The sequence below is a fragment of the Diceros bicornis genome, chromosome 26 (assembly GCF_020826845.1).
Source record: "Diceros bicornis minor isolate mBicDic1 chromosome 26, mDicBic1.mat.cur, whole genome shotgun sequence".
Taxonomy (NCBI): Eukaryota; Metazoa; Chordata; class Mammalia; order Perissodactyla; family Rhinocerotidae; genus Diceros; species Diceros bicornis.
This window is the reverse complement of record NC_080765.1, coordinates 13,770,283-13,790,984: the sequence shown is the minus strand read 5'-3', so window position 1 is coordinate 13,790,984 and position 20,702 is coordinate 13,770,283. Positions and strand designations below refer to the sequence as shown.

At 49.9% G+C, this 20,702-nt stretch overlaps 2 protein-coding genes across 2 annotated transcripts in view; one reads left to right on the top strand and one right to left on the bottom strand.

The window, feature by feature from the left end:
• PRKAR1B (protein kinase cAMP-dependent type I regulatory subunit beta) overlaps positions 1-12,897 on the bottom strand; it is a 149,509-nt gene extending 136,612 nt beyond the window's left edge. Inside the window, exon 1 of the mRNA XM_058569459.1 lies at positions 12,831-12,897. The gene's annotated coding sequence lies outside the window, so the exon portion shown is untranslated. The remainder of the gene's footprint in view (positions 1-12,830) is intronic.
• The window catches only part of DNAAF5 (dynein axonemal assembly factor 5), a 51,222-nt gene continuing 42,834 nt past the window's right edge, over positions 12,315-20,702 (top strand). Inside the window, exons 1-2 of the mRNA XM_058569457.1 lie at positions 12,315-12,936; positions 14,760-14,944. Of these exons, the coding sequence (XP_058425440.1) occupies positions 12,330-12,936; positions 14,760-14,944 (792 nt within the window). The 5' untranslated portion in view covers positions 12,315-12,329. The remainder of the gene's footprint in view (positions 12,937-14,759; positions 14,945-20,702) is intronic.

Here is a 20,702-nt window from a genome sequence, read left to right as displayed (position 1 = left end):
CCCCTGCTCACCTGTCTACACCCACCTGTCCCTGTTCACCTGTCCCCTGCTCACCTGTCCTCCTGTCACCCCTAGAACCGGGGTGACCAGGCCTTGCAGAGATTTAGCTTCAAAGCCACATTCTTTTCCCAACCACCAGCCACCCCCAGACTCCCGCTCTGCCAACGCCAGTTCACCCACCAACATTCAATGTGGGTGTTACTTCTGCAGGGAGACTCCCCTGGGGCACCCACCCCTCCAGACGAGGTTGGGCACCTGTGGGGTGGCACCTGGGGCCTCCTGGACCCTCTTTTGTAGTCTCATCATGAGTGCTGTTGAATGACTACATGAGCATCTGTTTGTCTAATTTCTGTCTGCCCTGTGTGTTGAGAGCACCCACAGGTGCAGCCAGTGTTTGTCTTCTTCACTCACTCCGTGTGGTGAGGAGACCAACAGATATTATCTGGGGGGCAGAAAGGAAGATGATGCGTTCCACCCGGCCCTGGAGAGGCTGTGAGCACCATGATCTGAGATGCGCTCTGCGGGCGGGTCTCCCGGTGGGATCCTGACTCTCCCCTGACCAGTGCGGGGCCCTGGGCAACATGCAGAAGCCCCCCGCAGAGGGTGGAGGGGATGACGCTGGCTCGTGATGATGGCAACTGACTCTGACTGGGGCTCACTTGGGGATGACAGCCAGGCCGGAACTTCACCTGGAGAGGTCATTAAACCTCCAGTCCAGGTGGGTATCCCTCCCGACCCCAGCTGACGGCGAGGAGCCAAGGGGACCAGAGGCTGGGAGTGAAGCTCGAAGACACGGTGTGTCCCGAGACTGTGAACACGAATGACTATTCCTACAGCAAGTCATCTCCTCGGGGAGGCGTCTAATTCCTCTCGGGAGCAGACACGGCAGAGGCCCTGGAGGGAGGCACAGATGAGGCCACGGGGGAGGGGATAGGAAGAGAGAGGAGGTGATGAGGAAAGAGGGAAGACATCCTGGACAGGGTGGCCACAGGGGGCTTCTGGAGACTGCAGTTGGGGAGAAACTCCCCCGGAGGAGGTGGCAGAGGGACGTCATGGGAACAGTGTTCTCTGCCATTCGACTCTAAGTCATTCCCTGTGGAGGTCTGGGATGCGAAATTTCACACACATTTCACCACAAAACGTAGTGAAGTCTGACGTGTAGATGAGTCCCTGGTGTGGTTCTGGGAGTGGTGGGGGCAGACTCCGTGAGTCGAGGGCAGCGCCTGGGTGGGCGGCAGCAAGCATCTGGGGCCTCAAGTGCTGCCAACACCCACAGGCACTTGAAGCAGATGGTCCCAGCCAAGCCTCAGATGGGAACCCAGCCCTGGAGTCAGAGGACCCAGGGAGCTGTGCCTGGACTCCTGACCCATGACACTGAGAGAGAATCGGTGCGTGGTTTTAAGTCACTGAGTTTGTGTTAATTCATTACACAGCACTTGATAACTAATTCACAGGGGAATCAAGGAGAAGAGGCTCGGCTTATGTCTGGGCAGTTGCAGGACAAGAAAACAGCAGCAGGAGAGCCACAGATGGAAGGTTCGTGCCCCCCAAATTCACAGGTTAAAACCTAACCCCGTGTGATGGTGTTAGGAGGTGGGGCTCTGGGGAGATGAGGGCATGGGGTGGAGCCTCTGATGGGATTGGTGGCCTGAGAAAAGAGGCCCCGGAGAGCTCCCCGGCCCTTCCACCACGTGAAGACCCAGCAAGAACATGGACGTCTGTGAACCAGGAAGCCCTCCCAGAACCCAAACCCGCTGGCACCTTGATCTTGGACTTCCAGCCTCCCGACTGCGAGAAATAAATGTCTGTTGTTTATAAGGCACCCAGTCTGTGGTATTCTGTTATAGCAGCCCAAATAGACTAAGACAGGGGGAAGCGTGCAATATTGAGTGATGCCATATATGAAAATACATTATAAGGATAAAAGAATTAAAATATTATGAATCTGGCATACGAGTGAACAAACATTATGAGATCAGAACAAAGAGTCCAGAAAAAAACCCAAATATTTACTGGATTTTGTATGTGATAAAGGTGGCACTGTATATCAGTGGGGAAAATAATAATCAATAAATAGTTTGGAGAGAACTAAACAGCCAACCAGAAAAAAATAGGTTGGATCCCTATGTCACTCTTTATACAGATAAATTTCAGATGAATCAAAGATTTAAACATCAACACTGACTGCAAAAGTAATAGAAGAAAAGTTGGGAAATATTTTATAATCTTGGTGCAGAGGAGGCCTTTCTAAGCATAAAACAAAATCCAGGAGACATAAATGTAAAAATGGATATATTCAACTCATAAAAAGGAAATTTTTCCACATTAAAAAACCCTACATTCAAAAGACAAACAAAAGAAATATATTTATAACACAGATCACAAAGGGCTAATTTCCTTAGCATGAAGATACCCAACTTCACTCAAAATAAGAACAATGTAAATTACAACTACACAGAAATACTATTTTTCACCTATCAGGTTAGCAAAAATCCCAAAGTCTGATAACATCGTTTTAGTCACAGTGTGGGAAATAGGCAGTCTTGTGCATTGCTGGTGGGAGTGTAAACTGACATGGCCTCTACTGAGACTAGTTTGGAAAAACTCTATCAAAAATCTAAATTCGGGCTGGCCCCGTGGCTTAGCGGTTAAGTACGCACGCTCCCGCTACTGGCGGCCCCGGTTCAGATCCCGGGCGCGCACCGACGCACCGCTTCTCCGGCCATGCTGAGGCCACGTCCCACATACAGCAACTAGAAGGATGTGCAGCTATGACGTACAACTATCTACTGGGGCTTTGGGGGAAAAAGAGGAGGAGGATTGGCAATAGATGTTGGCGCAGAGCCGGTCTTCCTCAGCAAAAAGAGGAGGATTAGCATGGATGTTAGCTCAGGGCTGATCTTCCTCACACACACACAAAAAAAATCTAAATGCACAGATCACCTACCCTAGCAATTCCACTTTGCTAGATCTATCAAAACTTGATAAAATGTATCAGTACCACAGTGACTCTCCTTATTCATGCATTTCTCTGCACACCAGCAAATGTGTCTGTGTATCTGTATACTTGCCCAAGTGCACAAAAATGCATGAAACAAAAGATTGGGAGGAAAAAACTAAATATCCATCAACAGAGGTCTGCTGAAATATATTACGGCACATCCAGACAGGGGAATGTTATGCAGCTGTTCAAAAGGCTACAGCAGCTCTGTATGAACTAATATTAAACAATCTCCAAGGCATGTCCTTAAGTGAAAAAAAAAAAAAAACATGGTATGACCCTTGCATAATATGCTACAATTTAAGAGGTGAAAGTGCATGTCAGTGTATGTTTCTTCAGGCACAGAACATCTCTGAAAGGATACGGCAGATGCTCATGACAGAGGTTGCCTCTGGGATGGGGAAGTGTATGTCTGAGGGAGAGGGAGAGAGGGAGGCTTGCTATTTACTGCGTCCTTGGGTATCTCTTGAATCTTATACAATCTGCATATATTATCCAAGTTTAAGTAATTAGTTGTCCTTATATTAAAATTTTTTAATCTTCCTGGAAAAGATGGGGAATTCAAAACACCCGTTATTTTCACTCTCTCCCCAAACCACGCTAAAACCACAATGCAGGGAATTTGTTTTTAAAGACACAAACCCCCAAGGACCGGGGGAGCCAGAAACGCCCTAACAAGATTTTGGGAGCCTGGAAGCAAGCGGGGAGCAGCCACCGACTTACGAACCAAGGAAGCTGAGCTGTAAGCCAGCAGACAGGAATGTCGAGAAGAGACCAATGCGTCCCTCAGAGTCCTGCAAAGCCTCGGGAATGGCTTACCAGAAGCGGGAGCAAATGGGATGGAATGGTTATGCCACCTTAGGGAGCTGGAACCTAGCTCAGGATCAACACGCCTCACCAGACACATGCTCCCCGCTGCAGAGCGGGCACCTTCCAGTGTTTTCTGCTCTGTGACAGGCACCACCGTCTGTCCAGCTACCCAAGCCGGAAACCGGAGTCCTCCTCGACATCTCCCTCCCTCTGTGCCCCTGGAGTGTCGCCCGGCTCTGGCAGCGTTATCTACAAAGTAACTCTGAACCTGCCCACGTTGCCCGACAAGCACTTTAGTCCAAGCCAGCACCATCTCTCGTCCCCTAGGAGTGAAGCTGCAGCCTCCTAACTCGCCTCCCTTCCTCCTCTCTCACCCCTCTTCACAGTCCTGTTTCCACATCACCTTTTCAAAAGGCAAAGCCAGGGACATCAGGCCAGCCGAGGGCCTGTGACTCGCCCACATTCCCTCAGGTCCCCCCCAACAGGGCCACGGCCCCCCTCCCCAGAACGTCAGTCCCTTCCCTCCATGCTGGGTCAAGCCTCCTCATTCCTCAGACCCCGCTTGCAGTGTCTCCTCGAGCAGACTGCTCCGTCACTCACGTCACAACTGCATCTATGTGCCTTGTCATTTGATAACCTCTCCCCAGCTGACTGTCCACTCCATGGGAAGGAGGAACCGCATCTGCTTTGACTCACCGTTGTATTCCAGAGCCTAGCAGAGTGCCCAGAAATGTCACACATCCCTTAAATATTTGTTGGATGAAATAATGAATGAATAAGTCAACCAAGTGTTCCTCGCTAAACTCAGTTTATTATACTGGTTTAAATGACACACTTGATAACATACGTAACCAGGACATTGAACAAGGAACCTGGAATAGACTCAGAAATCATTTTTTCCTTACCTCTCGCTGGCTCTTTAAAATTTATTCAGTGGAGGAAGTTCTTTCTCTAAGTTCCAGTTATGTTAAGATGGAAACCCAGTGTCCACTCAGTTATTACAAGTGTCCAGTACTACGAAATAACTGAAATCCAACCTTGATTTGGAGTTAAAATGTTTCCCCTCCTCCAGCGAGGCCCTTCTGCAGGGGGCGGGCTGAGAAAGGAGAAAGACTCATTTTCTGTTTCCCTTTCTTACTCTCCCAGCTACCCTCCCCAAGCTTGCTAATGGGGTTTGACCTCCCCCACATGGGAACAGCCTCTGGCAGCTAGAATTCCCAGAAGAAAGTCACACCCCAGGCCACTGTGTCAACATCACAGACCTCATGGAAGTGGAATCCTACTATATGTGGTCTTTTGTGACTGGCTTCTTTCACTTTGCATGTTTTCGAGGTTCATCCACATTGTGGCACGTGTCAGCACTTCATTCCTTTTTAAGGCTGAATAATACCCATTGGTATGGATGGACCACATTTTGTGTATCCATTCATCCCTCGATGGACACTTGGGTTGTTTCCACCTTTTGGCTCTTGTGAATGATGCTGTTATGAACATGGGTGTGCAAGTATCTGCTTGAGTGTCTGCTTTCACTTCTTTCAGCTGTATATCCAGACGTGGAATCATTTGGGATCATATGGGAATCCTACCATTAATTTTTTGAGGAAGCACCATCCTGTTTTCCACGGTGGCCACACTATTTTACATTCCTGTGAGCAATGCACAATTTCTCAACATCCTTTCAAACACTTGTTAGTTCCTGTTTGTTTGTTTGTTTTAATAACAGCCATCCTACTGGGTGTGAGGTGGTTGCCAGATCTCTCCAATACCTGGCCCAGAAGCCGCTCAGCATCGTTTCCACCACATTATATTGGCCGAGGCAAGTTACAAGGCCAGCTTAGATTCAGCATCAGGGGAAAGAGCCTGGATGTGTGTGCAGGGATGAGGACAAAGGTTGGTGACCATCTTTGAAAACTGTCTACTACATTGAATATGATATTTCCTGCGGGATATTTGCAGATATGCCTTACAGAAGTTCCCTTCTAGTCCTAATTTGCTAAAGGGTTTTTTTTAAATCATAAATGGGTATCAAATTTCATCAAATGCTTTTTCTGCATCTAGTGAGATGATCACATGATTTTTCTCCCTTTTTTTTTTTCTTTTGTGAGGAAGACCAGCCCTGAGCTAACATCCAATGCCAATCCTCCTCTTTTTTGCTGAGGAAGACTGGCCCTGGGCTAACATCCGTGCCCATCTTCCTTTACTTTATGTGGGATGCCGCCACAGCATGGATTAACAAGCGGTGCGTTGGTGCATGCCCAGGATCCGAACCAGCAAACCCCAGGCCGCCGCAGTGGAGCGCGTGCACTTCACTGCTTGCGCCACCGGGCCGGCCCCTCTCCTTCATTTTTTTACTGGGGTAAATTAATTTTTTTTTTTTTTTTAGCTGAGGAAAATTCGCCCCAAGCTAACATCTGTGCCAATCTTCCTCTGTTTTGTATGTGGGATGCCACCACAGCATGGCCACCACTGAGTGGCGTAGATCCACACCCAGGAACCGAACCTGGGCCGCCGAAGCAGAGTGCATCGAACTTAACCACTAGGCCATGGGGCCGGCCCCTACATCAACTTATGTTAAATTAACTTGCATTCCTAGAATGAACTCAATATGGTCACAAGGTACTATCCTTTCTAAAATCCCTTATTTCCATATTTAATTTGTTAATATCTTGTTTAGGATTTCTGCATCTGTGTTCAATGAAAGTTGACCCATAACATTCCTTTCATGTAATGTCCTTGTCACCTTTTGGGATCAAGGTTATGAAGCTGGCCTTATGAAGTGAGATGTTCCTTCTTCCTGTTTTTGGAAAGAGGTTAAGATGAGAGTTATTTTCTTATTAAATGTTTTGAAGTATTTGCTAGTAAAGCCATCTGTGCTTACAGCCTTTATTGTGGGAAACTTTTAAATTGTAAATTCAATTTCTTTAATAGGGATTAGACTCCTCTGGTTTTCTGTTTCTTCTTGTGTAAGTTTTAGTAAATTACGTTTCCCCAGGATTTCTCTACTTCATATACTTTTCTGGCATTAAGTGGTTTATGTCATTCTTTAGGGTTTCTTCAATGTTTAGAACCTGTAGTAACAGGCCCTTTTACACCCCTTTTGTTGGTATTTTGTGCTTCGTCTTTTTCCTTGTCTGTCTTGACAAGCGGTTATCAATTTTATCAGCTTTTTAATTTATTTTATTTTTTGTGTGTGTGAGGAAGATCAGCCCTGAGCTAACATCTGCCAGTCCTCCTCTTTTTGCTGAGGAAGGCTGGCCCTGAGCTAACATCCGTGCCGATCTCCCTCCACTTTATGTGGGACGCCACCACAGCATGGCCTGACAAGTGGTGCGTCAGTGCACACCTGGGATCCGAACCCGGGCCGCCAGCAGTGGAGTGCACGCGTTTAATCGCTACACCACAGGGCCGGCCCCTTATTAGTTTTTTAAAAGAACAAACTCTTGGCTTTGTCGACAGTCTCTGTTCTACATTTGTTCTTCTCTTTCATTAATTCCTGTTTTATCCTTTCTTCTTCTCTTTCTTTTACTGTGTTTGGATTTGTCTGGCTATTTTGCTATTGGAAAAAAAATCAACATTTTTTACTGTATATAGGCAACTAGAAGCCATAATAAAGGTATTTGTGGAATTAAAGAAAAACATCTGATATCAAGTTCAATCTTGTTCCTTTGAAAGCAATCTGTTCTTTTTCTCCAACATTCTTCCATACACTTCTGCTGGTCTTTGATAGTCCTAATGTCACAACCTGTCATTGTGTGTGGCTCTTTGGCACTCCATGAATCCTTCAGTCTGAAGTTCTCTCATTTTTCTTTAACTCTGGGAAACTTGTCTCCATTATCCCTTCAAACATCTCCTACCCTCCACTAGTATTATCCTTTTTTCTGGGACATCTGTTAACTAGATATCAGCATTTTCGCTTCTATCTTCCACATCTCTTACTTTTTCTTTTATAGGTGTTTCATTTCTTTTAATGTGTTGGTCCTTCTGTTCTCCTGCCCCGGTTCCTGTAACCCAGTTTGTTTATTCCTATTCAGTCTGGCAGTGTCTGGGGAAAGCAGGCAGGAGGTCAGACCCCATCTAAATATTCATGTAGCCACCACCACAACTAAGATACTAAAGTACCATCACTATACACGGCTTCCTCGTATGACTCCTTTATAGTTACACCCAGTGTCACCCCTAACCCCTGAAGACCACTAATCTGTTCTCCATCTCTTCATGGATGTTATGTAAGTGGAATCACGCTATAGGTATCCTTTTATGATTGTCTTTTTTTTACTTAGCATAATCCCCTAGAGATTCATCCAAGTTGTTGCATATATCAATAGTTCATTCCTTTTTATTTCTGAGTACAACTGTGCTAATTTCCACATTTAAAGATTTTCCTATTGTCTTACTGTTACTGATTTTTAGTCTGATTCCATTTTTGTCAGAAATCATGCTCTATTTTATAGATTTCAATTCTTTTCTATTTGTTGAGGTTTGTTTTATGGCTCAGGATATGGTCTACCTTGGGACAAGTTCCACAGGCACTTGAAAAGAATGTATATTCTGCTGTTGTTGGGTAGACCATTCCAGAGTCTATTAATCCTGTCCGTGGATGGTGGTTTTCTATATCCTGGCTGATTGCCCGTCTAGCATCTAGCAACTGCTGAGAGTGGGTATTGAAGTCCTCGTCTATAACTGTGGGTTTGTCTTTCTCTTTTCAGCTCTACCAGCTTTTGCTTTACATATTCTGAAGGTCTGCTGTTTGGTGCATACACATTTGAGGTTGCTATATCTTCCTGGACAATTGATCTTTTTATCATTGTGTGATGTCCCTCTTTTCTCATAGTTGGTTCTCTTGTTCTGAAGCCTACTTTGGCTGACATTAATGTAGTCAGTCACTTTGCTTTTTAAAAATTAATGTTTACATATCTTTCTTCACCCTTTTATTTTCAATCAACCTAGGTCATTAAATTCAAAGTCAGTTTCAGTATATAGCAAACAACATATAGTTAGGTCATGGTTTTTATATTTATTCTGTCAATCTCTGTTTTCTAACTGGTGTGTTAGGCCATTTACATTTGAAGTAATTATTGATATATTAGGGCTTAAGTCTGCCATTTTATTGTGTTTGCTCCCTTTCTTGTGCCTTATTGTGGGATACTTGAACATTTTTTAGAATCCCATTTTATAATGTCTTTGAGTATATCATTATGTTTAGTTTCTTAGTGGCTGCTCTCGACGTCAACATATACATACGTAAAGACATTTTACCATGTCAGGTGCAGGGTAGAAACCTCACTCCCATTTACATCTCTCTACCTTTCTCACTTTTCAAACATCATTATCATAAATATTTCCTCCACGTATCAGTGTTATAATTTTTGTTTCAGTGTTTAATTTCTGTTCTCCTGCCATAGCAGTGTTATAATTTTTGCTTCAACCATCAGACATGATTAAAGAAACTCATGAGGTGAAAGATGGTCGGTTGTTTACTTCTATTTTTACCAATTCCATTGTTCTTAACTTTCTGAAGGTCCCAGCATCCTTCTGTTACAATTTGCTTTCTGTTTGGAGAGCTCCCTTTAGCCACCTCTCAAGGGTAAGTCAGTCTGCTAGCAACAAATTCCATTATCCTGCCTTTGTCTGAGAATATCTTTATTCCTCCTTCATTCCTGAAGGAAAGTTTTGCTAGTAGAGGATTCACAGGTGATGGTTCTTTTCCTTCAACACTTGAAAAATGTGCTACTTCCTCCTGGCCTCTGTGATCTTGGATGAGAAATCTGCTTCATTCATATTGGCATTCCTCTCTAGGCAACGTGTTGTTCATTTCTCTCTGGCTTTTTTTAGTATTTTTTCCTGTCTTGAGTTTTGGATGTTTAGTTATGTGTCTTGGTGTTTATTTTTAGAGGGCTTATCCTATCTAGGGCTCCTCAGCTTGTTGTATCTGTGGGCTTGTGTCTTTCAACAAATTTGGGATGTTTTCAGCCACTATTTCTTCAGATACTTTTTCAGCCCACATTCTTCTTCTTCTTGTTCCGGGACTCTGGTGATACAAATTATTTTCCTGCAGATCTCTGCGGCTCTGTTCACTTTTTCTTCAGTCTATTTTCTCTCTGTTGCTTTGAGTAAATCCCATTGCTCTATTTTCAAGTTTCCCGACTCTGTCCTGTCATCCCCACTCCACTGTTGTATCCATCCGGAGAAGTACACAGTGATCACTGAGTCCAGTGATGGACGTGACATTATTTTGGTTATTGTATTTTTCAGTTTCATAATTCCCATTCTTCTTATAACTTCTATTTCTTTACTGAGATTTTCTATTTTCTCATTTGTTTCAAAAAAATTCATATTTTTAAAAGTACTTTTATGACTGCTTTAAAATCCCTGTCAGATAGTTCCAAATCTGATTCATCTTTGCATTCAAGTCAATTAATTGCCTTTTCATTCAAATAGTGGTTTTCCCGGTTCTTGGTAGCACAAGTGATTTTTGAATGTATCCTGGACATTTTGGTTATTATGTTAGCAGACCCTGATTTTATTTAAACCTTCTACTTTAGCAGGAAGTCGCCTTGTTTAGGTTTAGCAAGTAGACTCCAGCCAACTTCTGTGGCCTGTGGTTCCAATGACAGTTTTATTTTCACAGCCCTTGCAACACCCTCCTGGTCTGCTGTACTCTTTTGGCACTGCTGTTGCTCAGTCCCTGCTGGTGCCACCTGCAGGGTCGGAAGCACTTCCCTGGGCCACCTGGTGTCACTGCCACTGCTGTGGGGAAAGCAGGGCAGCACCTGCTGGTCCTGGGTTTCCCTGTGCCACCAAGTGGAAAGCTAGAAGATGCTGGGCTCCACTGACACTGGCCCTGGGGTGGGGGCTGCTCACCAGCACCAGTCGTGCAGCAAGTGTCAGGTGGGCTGCAGAGGCTTTGACACCATCACCACAGTCAGACTGTGGGGTGGGGTGTGGCTCCCCACCAGGTCTCAGCCGGCCCTCCCCTTTCCCAGTCCTTTGCCCAGAGAGAGGAGGCTTTCCTTGCAGTTTTTTGCCTACGCTGTGCTGTGCCTTCGCTAAATTCGCGTTTGTCAAGTAGAGCCCTGGGGCATCATACGGTTCAACAAAGACTGCAAGGGAAAGTGGAAGTGATGCTCCTCATCAAATGCTGGCACTTGTGGCCATGCTGTCCCTCCCCCTGAAACCCTCTCGCCACCCCCCACCCCTTCCACCCAGTGAACTATTACTGACCCTTCATATGTCACCTCTGCTATCACTCCCTGGGGGAAGCCGTACCAGTCTAGGCCAAATTCCTTAACCATCCATTTCCTCTGGACCCTCACAATTATATATTTGTTAATGTGATCATTCACTTCACGGCTCTATCACCTGTCACTGGACTTAGACCTGTGACAGCAGGGACGTGTAGCATTTCCATGTCACCATGTCCCTGGTGCCTCAGAGCGTTGAGGAAACACTCTGCCTGTTGGAGGAAAGAGTGATGTGTGGTTACGCAACACCACCTAACAACATTCAGGAAACACAACAATCATCTATTAACACCACCACTTTACCAAACAAACGTCAACCACAAAAAAAGGGCAGTCAAGTTCAAAATAAAGTTCGGTTGTTAAAATCAAGGACATTTTGCTTTTTGGAAACTCATTCAGTGCACTGTCACAGAGGGGGCGGCTGGCTGACCAGATCTGGGGACCCATGCCTGTAGTGGGCTCTGACCCAAGTTCCAATCTTCCTCCAAATTATGCACAGCCCAGCCAACGCCAAGCTCCCCAGAACGGCTGGGAACGGCTGACCCTCGGCCTCATGACCCCTGTGTGTCCCCCACATCCGCCTGAGACCACGCGGACCAGGGCCCCGGCCCAGAATGAGCCTCGAGGGGGTTCCGACCACAGCACCGGCCGGAGTCCTTCCTGGAGCGGATCCCACAGACCAGGAGAACGCGAGGCCACGCAGAGCCAGGCTCCTCGTGTGTCCGGAGCAGTGCACCCACGCCCCCTCCGGGTTCCTGCAGCATGCCGGGCGGGGCTAGAGCTCGGCCGGGGCTAGAGCTCGGCCGGCTCCCCCCGGACCGGTCAGCCCTGCGACCTGGGCCAGCGCTCTCGCCCCTGGAGCACGGTGACCCGATCTGTGCACGCGGATGGCTACAACCCGCGAAGATCGGAGCGGACCGCCATAGCGCAGGCGCAGAACGAGCCGCTACTCTTCCGGTCCACGCGCTCAGGCCGGAAGTCCCCGGGGAGGCATGGCGAGGCCCGCCACCCCACCCCTCCGTCCCCCGGGAGCCCCCAATCCTCCGGCTCTTCCCGGCCATTCACCGCCCCCCGGACACCTTTGGCCCACAGCCCTCTCCCCTGGCCCCCTGGTCCGCCCAGCCCCCGGCCCCCAGGCTTCGCCCCCGTCGTGTCCTGTCCGCACCCAGAGCTGCCAATAAAGTTGCGTTCGGAGCCGACCGGAAGGCGGGCCGTAATCTGCGCCGTGGCCGTCGTAAAAGTGCCGGTTTCCCCTGGCGACGGGCAACGCGGGGAAGATGGCGGCGCTGGTGGCGGCGGAGGCCGCGGGGTCCGGGGGCCCGGCCGAGGCGGCTGAGGCGGCGGAGCTGAGCCGCGCCCTGAGTCGCTTGCTGCCCGGGCTGGAGGCCGACAGCAAGCTGAGCCGGCGGCGCGCGCTGGAGGCGCTGCAGCGCCTGCTGGAGGCGGCGCAGCCCGAGGCGCCCGACGCCGACCCGGCCGCCGCGGCGGCCGCCTTCCAGGGCCCGTGGGCGCGCCTGCTGCTGCCGCGCCTGCTACGCTGCCTGGCCGACCCGGCCGAGGGCTGCCGCGCGCTGGCCGCGCACCTGCTCAGCCTGGGCCTGCGCCGCGCCGCGCGGCCCCACGACGCCCTGCCACGCCTGCTGCCCGCGCTGGCCGCGCGCCTGACCGGCCCCGAGGCCGCGCGCCGCCCGCCCGAGGCGTGTGAGGAGCTGCGCTTGGCGCTCGTACAGCTGCTCAGCCTGGCCGTGGGCCTGGGCGGCGCCGCGCTCGCGCCCTACCTGGACGACGTGGTGCGCGTGCTCCGCTGCACGCTGCTCGACCCTTTCGCCGCCGTGCGCCGCGAGAGCTGCGAGTGCGCCGCCCGCCTGGCACGCGCCACCCCAGGTGCCCGCCTGGTCCCTCACCCCCCCACCCACGCTCTCCCGCCGCTGCCCGGCTCTGAGCGGATGGTCCCCCCTGGACCCGTGCAGCCGCCGCTTTTTTCCATTCGGTGGTTCTCAAAATGCAGGTTCCTGGAAACCACCGGTGAAATTGTTGAGTGTGTCTGGGATGGGACGCGTTCTGATAGCAGCCCCTCGCCAAGGGAGGATGTGGGGGGCTGTAATCTGGGTGGCTAAAGGAACACACTTGGAGAAACACTCCTCCAGTCTTGCACTTCTTTTTGTCCCCGTTTCTCCACGGAGTCCACCTGTCTTCTCTCTCTGGCGGGGACTGCTGTTCTCCTAAGTGGAGGGAGCCTGCTTCCCTCCTGCTTCTCTTTAATCCATTCTCCGTTATTTTAAAAACTCTAATCTTAACAGGACGTTCCCTTTTCCTAAGTAGCCGTTTGTACAAGATCTTGCCCCATTTACCTCTCCTTGCTGCCTCAGGCTGGGATGTGGAATGGTAGAGGCACCTACTTAGTCTTGTTGGGAAGACTTCCAGGAGGAGGGAGCATTTAAGCTGAGGATTGGTGGTTGGGAGGGAGCCAGCCTTGAGGAATAAGCTTGGCAGATCTGAGGAGCAAAAGGGAGGCCAAGGTGGCTGGAGGGAAGGAGGGACGAGGCAGCAGAGGAGTGAGTTTGAACTTGGTATGAGGTGCAGTGGGGAGCCAGTGGAGGGTGTGGAGAAGGGGCGTGATAGGCTCAGGTTCTGGCTTATGAAAGATGACGCTGTGCCCATGGAGAATGGATTACCAAGGTGGCAAGAGAGGAGATCAGGCCAGTTGGGGGCCGTAATTAATCCATGTGTAGATGCTGTTGGCTTAGAATTGAGGGGGCCAGTCTGCTAAAAGGGATGGAGGAAAATGGATGGGATGCAAGGTGGACTGCTGCTCCTGCCTTCCGGCCTTGGCTTGTTCCCTCACTAGATTCTAAGTTCTGGAAGGGTGGGACCATGCCTCGCTGTACTCAGCACACAGCACGGTGTGGGCAGCAGTAGGTGCTCACTGACTGTTGAGTGATGGATTGTTTCGCCTGTTAGAAGCAGCTCCCCATCTCAACTCTGCTCCCTTTATGCCACCCGCTTCTGGGTGACGGGCCTCTCCTCTACTCCCTCCTGTCACACCCATCTGGAGTAGATCAAGCTCTTGCCTTGATCTGAGGACCTACCTGAGGGGTTAAAGAGCTCACCCAGAGTATCTCTGGAATAGCCATCTCATAGGTCTCAAGCACCAGGAGAACCAAGGCTAGAACTCCAAAACCAGGGGATCAGCCTGGCTCTCACAGAGTCCCTTTGGTCCTGACCATCTGTGAAGACTTTACCCACAGGAAACAGAGTGCCGTCGCCTGAAGCGGTGCTGGTCTGGCTTCCTGCAGTAGTGCTGGGTGTCTGGCTCCAGACACAGCTGGGTGTGGGGACACAGTGTCCTCCTGGCTTGGTTTTTCCCTTTGGTCAGCGTCCCTCTCAGGACGCAGCTCCAGGCTCTCCCCTCACAGCTCCTGTCTTTGGCTGAGGTGGGGTCAAGCTCCAGTCTTTTCCCTGTGGTCCCCCAAGCCTGTGGGTCACAGAGGTGCTGGTTGGGTCACACACCCGTCCTGTGCCTCTCCTGGTGCCGGGGGAGCAAAGCTGTGCCTGGCAGGCCTGAGCCGCATGCCATGCGCGCAGCAGGAACCAGCTGGGAGAGGAGGGAAGGTCCAAGGCCTGTCCTCTTGGGAGCCCATGGAGTTGGGCGTGGCTGAGGCTCATGGGCAGCAGCCCAGGTAACTGGTGGCCTCCCTTGTCCACAGACCACTTCCACATGCAGTCGGAGTCTTTGATTGGCCCACTGATGCAGACCATCTCCCACCAGCACTGGAAGGTGCGGGTGGCCGTCATCGAGGCCACGGGCACAGTGATCCAGTTCGGCAGCGGGAAGTCGGTGGACGACGTGCTTAGTCACTTTGCTCAGCGGCTCTTTGATGATGTTCCCCAGGTAACGGGAGTTTCTCCTCCAGGGGGCCCCTCCTCTCCGGCAGAAGCATGCCCCGTGCTGTTTGTAACTCACTCATTCCCTTTTCCTTTTTTAAAGATGTTACGTGTTGCACCGAATGTCCTTTCATCATTTCCAGTCACGGGGTGCTCCTACTGCATGTCTTTGAGAAGCTGGGGGAGGGCTGAATTGTCTTAATGTAGTTGTAATTCTTAATTCCAAGGAGTGTGAAAGAGGATTAGTTCCTCTTAGGAAAAAAATCTAAACCTACACGGTTGCACAAGCATCTTGAATGTGCCCATCCATCAGGTAGATTTAACTGAAAAGCCACAGTGGTTGATGAGCCAGACCTGGGAGGAGAGGATGGGGCAGGATTGGTGTGTGGGGGTAACTCATCTTATTGGGCTTTGGGGCCCACTGAGAGACGGACAGACAGATGGAGATCAGAATACTGGCTGCTTTGTTGGCAGAAGCCAGCTCGGAGGGCATGTTGTAGATCTGAGGCCACAGTTGGCTTATAAAACTTTGCCCACCCCAACCATGGGGAGCAGAGTGGAGGCCGCAGTGAGGAGAACAAGAGGGGAGCACATGCTTCCAGTCACGTGGGGTGAGAGGTGGGCGCTGGCAGGAGTCCTCAGAGTGGTTAGAAAGGGGCCCTGCCTCGGCCGCCACCTGCCATTTCACGTCTTGCTGGCCTTAAGGCAGGCTGTTGAGTGGGGGCCTGGCCCCTGCTCTCCTGACACAAAAATGTTAGCCACTCACATTTATGAACTTGTCTATTCTGGATATTTCACGTAAGTGGAATTAATATGTGATCTGTTGAGACTGACCTCGTTCACTGAGCATAATGTTTTCATGGTTCATCCTTGTTGTGGCGTGCATTGGTGCTTCATTCCTTTTTGTGGGTCAGTAATATCCATTGTATGGACAGACCACGTTGTGTTTATCCATCGTCCATCAATGGACACTGGGGTTGCTTCCACCTTTTGGCTGCTGTGAATGGGGGTGTACGGTATCTGTTCGGGTTTCTGCTTCACTTCTCTTGGGTGTAGACCGGGGAGTGGAATCACTGGGTCCTGTGGTAACTCCAGGTCTGGCTTACTGAAGAACTACCAACTGTTTTCCACAGCAGCTGCACCATTTTGCATTCCCACCAGCAGTGCACAGGGGTCCCAATTTCTCTGTATTCTCACAACACTTGTTATTTTCTGTTTTTTGTTTGTTTGTTTGGTGGGTGTGAAGTGGTACCTCCTGTGGTGTTTGTTTGCATTTCCCTAACCGTTGATGATGTTGAGCACCTTTTCGTTTGCTTATTGCCAGATTACTTGTTTTACAAGGCATAACATTCAGCTTGCATGATTCAGATACAGTTCTGTTCTATTAACACGTGTGGGCAAACAGCCTGGAAAGGGTTGAGATGCCTGTTCCAACGATACAGAGAGGTTAAAAGTCCTTATCACTTGTTATGGGAGTGATAAGAACCTTTTCCCTCCTTACTTCCGTCCTGAGCAGGGCAGGGGAGCTAGAGGAGTGGACTTGACTTCGCTTCAGGACTAGGGGTGCCTCTCGACAGGAGACGGGCTTCCTGGAGGGAAATGGTGTGAAGGTAGCAGGGTGAGGGTGTCACTCCGGGCTTTAGGGGGCCAGGACAGAAGCCCCGACTCAGTTGCAGGCCTGTGGTGTCAGATGCCAGGGCCCAGGTGTGGCACAGCTCCTCCCGGACATCTGTTCCACCTTTGCTGCCTGGGCTTCATCCTCAGGCCGTCTCCCTGAGTTGCTGCAAGGCTGCCAGTGGGGGCTGCACTCGGAGACAGAGGGAACCTCCTCTACCCAGAACCTCCATCTCTCCCCTCAGTCTCATAGGGCCAGCTGAAGTGGAGTGACCGTAGGCACCACTGGCCCCTCCCGGAACTGGAGTGGGAGGGCAGAGCAGAATCGGGCTCTGCCAAGGGAGGAGGAGGGAGAAGGTGCTGGGTCAGCACCAGCACAGCCCTGCACTGCCCTGCATGTGCAGCAGGCGCCGTCTCCGATAACTGGAGACCTGGCTGCAGAGAGCAGCTCCAGGAAGTCAGGACCAGGATGGACACCAGCAAAAAGCAACAGCATTGCCCTGACCAGGGTGGTTTCTCAGCTTCTTTAAGCTCGAGGTAGAGCAGCAATCTGGCTTCCTTGTGTAACAGATCAAGTGGTTTTCCTCAAAATAGTATAATAACTATGTATTGACAGCTGTCTATAAACAGTATAACTGTATATCAATCAACAGCTACCTATAAATACTGTAACTGTAAATGAATAGCTATCTGTAAACAGTATAACTGTATCGATAGCTGTCTGTATAGTATAATTGTGTATCCGTGGCTCTCTGTAAATACTGTAATTGTGTTGCTAGCTCTCTGTAAATAGCTAACTGAAAAAGCTGGCATCACGTTGTAGATCTTAAAACATGGGCGTTCAGTCCACTGACTATGGCATCCTAAGGATTTGCGTTTCCACAGATGAGGAGGAAGTCATCAGAGGACTGCTTTCTCTTTGGTGCCATCAAAGGCAAAATTCTGTGTTTTCTTTGGTGACAGACTTTCTAAAACTTCCGTCTGTGACTCTTTTTTGTTATTTAATATTCCAAAACAGATGCTGTCCGTTATTAAAACTATTTTCATTTTTCTTTATTTCTTCCCAGTGGGATTTTATTTGCTCCATACAATTTCAGGGCTGATTGAAGGGGATTTCAAATGCAGCCCTTCAGTCTCCCACCAGCTTTCACGCTGACGTGGGGTCATATTAACAGGGTGACCCCAAAGTCCCTTACAGTGAGTGAAGGTGACATCATTATGCTGTGCTTCTTACTTTCACACCAGCTCTGGGCCCTTGGCGTCCTGAGCTCACTTTGACATTGGCCAGGACTTCACAGGTGCTGGGTCATTTCCTGACCCTTGGCCCCCAGGACTTCACAGGTGCTGGGTCACTTGCCAGCCCCTCAGCCCCTGTGGGCAGCCCAGGGCTGTGCTGGGATCCCGCTCACTCTGTGCAGTGAGGTCCTCACTGCCTTGTAACGTTTGGAAAACTTTCAGCAACTGCTGTGCAGCCAGCCTGCTGAACTAAATTCTAGGTTGTTGAGCTCCATCACCAGGGGTCTGCCTGGAAATAACTTGTTCTGAGGACTTTACCTGAAGTGCTTTAGTCTGTGCAGGCCCCTGTGAGGAGAAGACTGCAATGATCTCCATCTTACTAGTGAGGAAACAGGGCACAGAGAGGTTCCGAGCTTGCCCAGGTGACACAGCCAGCTCAGAATGGGCAGTCGGATTCCTGGAATTCTCCCTCTGGAGCTTTGTCTCCTCTGGCCTCTGGGACGTGTCTGAGGATGTGGAAAGGGGGGTGTCCCACGGCGGCAGGGGCTGATGTAGCTTCCTCCGGCCCAGAAAGGCCCACACGTCCTGCTGCATGCACTATCCAAGTGAAAGAGCCCCGGGCTCAAGGTATGTCATCGTCAGTAAACAGTTGTGTGCATCCATCATGGCCCTCGGTTGCTTCTGGGGTCCCCCTCACCTTCGGGAATTCCCTCTTCGTGTTGCTCCGTCTCTAGTTATAGGTGAGGATGTTTCAATTAGAAGACAGGCTTCTGTGTGTTGTATGTAATGTGGACAAGGCCCTCTGACGCTGTTGCTGAAGCTCCTGGGATGTGACCTGTGCAGGCATTTACATGGGAGCCTGCCCGGGAATGCCAGGTTCAGCGAGTTGGAGCTCGCCTGGCCCCAGCTGCCCCACTGCTGGTGGCCCTGTGGGCGTTGACCTCAGGCCCTCAGGCATTTCTGAGCACCTGCCCTTTGCCAGAGCACCCGGGTGGAGCGCAAAAACAAGCAGGTCCTGCCCTAGCCCTTGCCCAGGACTTGGTCTGATTAGCTCCAAGCACCTCCCTGGTGCTCAGGAATGATGGATGGTGGCGGGGGGCCGGATGGAAGGGTGAAGGGAGGGATGTGGCAGGGGAGAGCATGGGGGGCGGGGGAATGTATACTCTGCATGAGTCTGAATGACAGAGGGGACTGCTAAGGTGAGGAAGGAGGATGCTCCTCATCAAGTTCCGGTACGTCAGCGAGTCTGTTAACAGCAGATGCCAGATGTCGTGAACCCGAGAGCCCTGCGGGTGGATCCTGCCGGAGTGAACTTGAATAGGCATCTGACTCCCATCAGATCATCCTAAAAATGGAGCCTGTTGCTGCTGTCAGAGCAGGGTATGTTCTGTTTGTGGTCATTTTGTTAGAGCAGGTGTGAGATTTCCACTGCTTCAGTGAAAAACAGACTTGGGGAAATGAGGCACCAAGTGGGTTTGCTGGTTGTGTGACCTCCTCTCCACTCCTCTGCTTCCCCTCCCCTCCTCTCTCCTCCTCTCTCTCTCCTGCCCCTTCCTCTCCCCTTTCATCCCCTCTCTTCCTCTCCCCCCTCTCCTCTCCCCTCTCCTCTCCCCTCCTCTCCCATCTCCTCTTCTCCCCTCTCCTCTCCCCTTTCTTTCCCTCCCCTCCCCTCTCCGCCTCTCCCCTCCTCTCACCTCTTCTCCCCTCTCCCCCTGCCCCCTCCCCTCTCCTCCCCCACCTTCTCTCCTTTTCTTCCTTTTTCCCACCTGATTTCAAACAAAGGAAAAGTAACAGAAACACAGTGGATGTTCATATCCACCTGACAGACTTAATAAAGATTATACTGAATTTTTTCAGATTAAAAAACAAAAATCTTCCAGATTCAGTTGAAGCCCCCTTTTTCTTTAACTGGATTGCATACTATATATTTCAAACAACATTTGATATGTTATTAAAATATTTTGTTGATGCTGTTAAAAGACTTTTTTATTTTAAAGAGAGGGGCTTATTAAAATGATGTAAGACGCTTAAAATCCGAGGCCTTTGGTCAGCGTGGTACACCCACAGGGAAGTGCTCCTAAGTGTTTTGCTTGAGAGGGTCATTCAGAATCAGGAGCTGGGTAGAAAGATCTTTCCCCTGCCTCCCCCAGCCCCCAAATCTAAGATCTGGAATGCTCGCACTCGAGGGGGTGAATTGGAAAGAGATGACTTCCTCCACGGCAGAATGAGGAGCGTCCATCAGTTGATAACATGTGATTAGCAGCTGCTGACAGCAGAACGTAGAACCACGTATCCTCATTATGAAAAACTGGGCATTTTAATTATCCTTGATTTAAAAACCTAAAGTGAAAACTTCCGAGTTGAAGGAGAATGGAAGACTATCTTGTATGTTCACATGCTCTTTCACATGCAGAGTTTCTCCCTTTGGCTTCTGCACAGTGTCACAGATGGTAGTGCACGCGGTTCTCCAGCCCGACACCCGCCACCCGCAACCCTGACTCAGGAGAATAATAATTCTCAATCGTTCGTTTGGCTTTTTTTTTTAATTGACATATTTCCTGCTTAGTCAAACTGTTACTTGGCAACTCTGTGCAGTGCTGTTATCTGAGCTGAAAGAGGAGGGTAATTTATCTCACGCTCATGAGAATTTGCAGATTCCTGCCGACACCAGCTTGAGGCTGGTGGGAAGGAGCGAGCCATGTGCGCCTTGGCGATCCTCACTCACAAGGGGAGAAGCTGAAGGCTCCTTTCTACAAATGAGGCCTCATCTTTAGGGGACGTCACAGTGACTGTCCTGGGTGTGGGACCCTGCAGGTGCCCCAACAGGGTGCAGGATGGCTGGCGGGGGGACGCAGCCAAATGGGCTCCCGCAGCCCATGGCCGAGTCACAAAGCTCTCTGGAGTTGGGTCCTCTC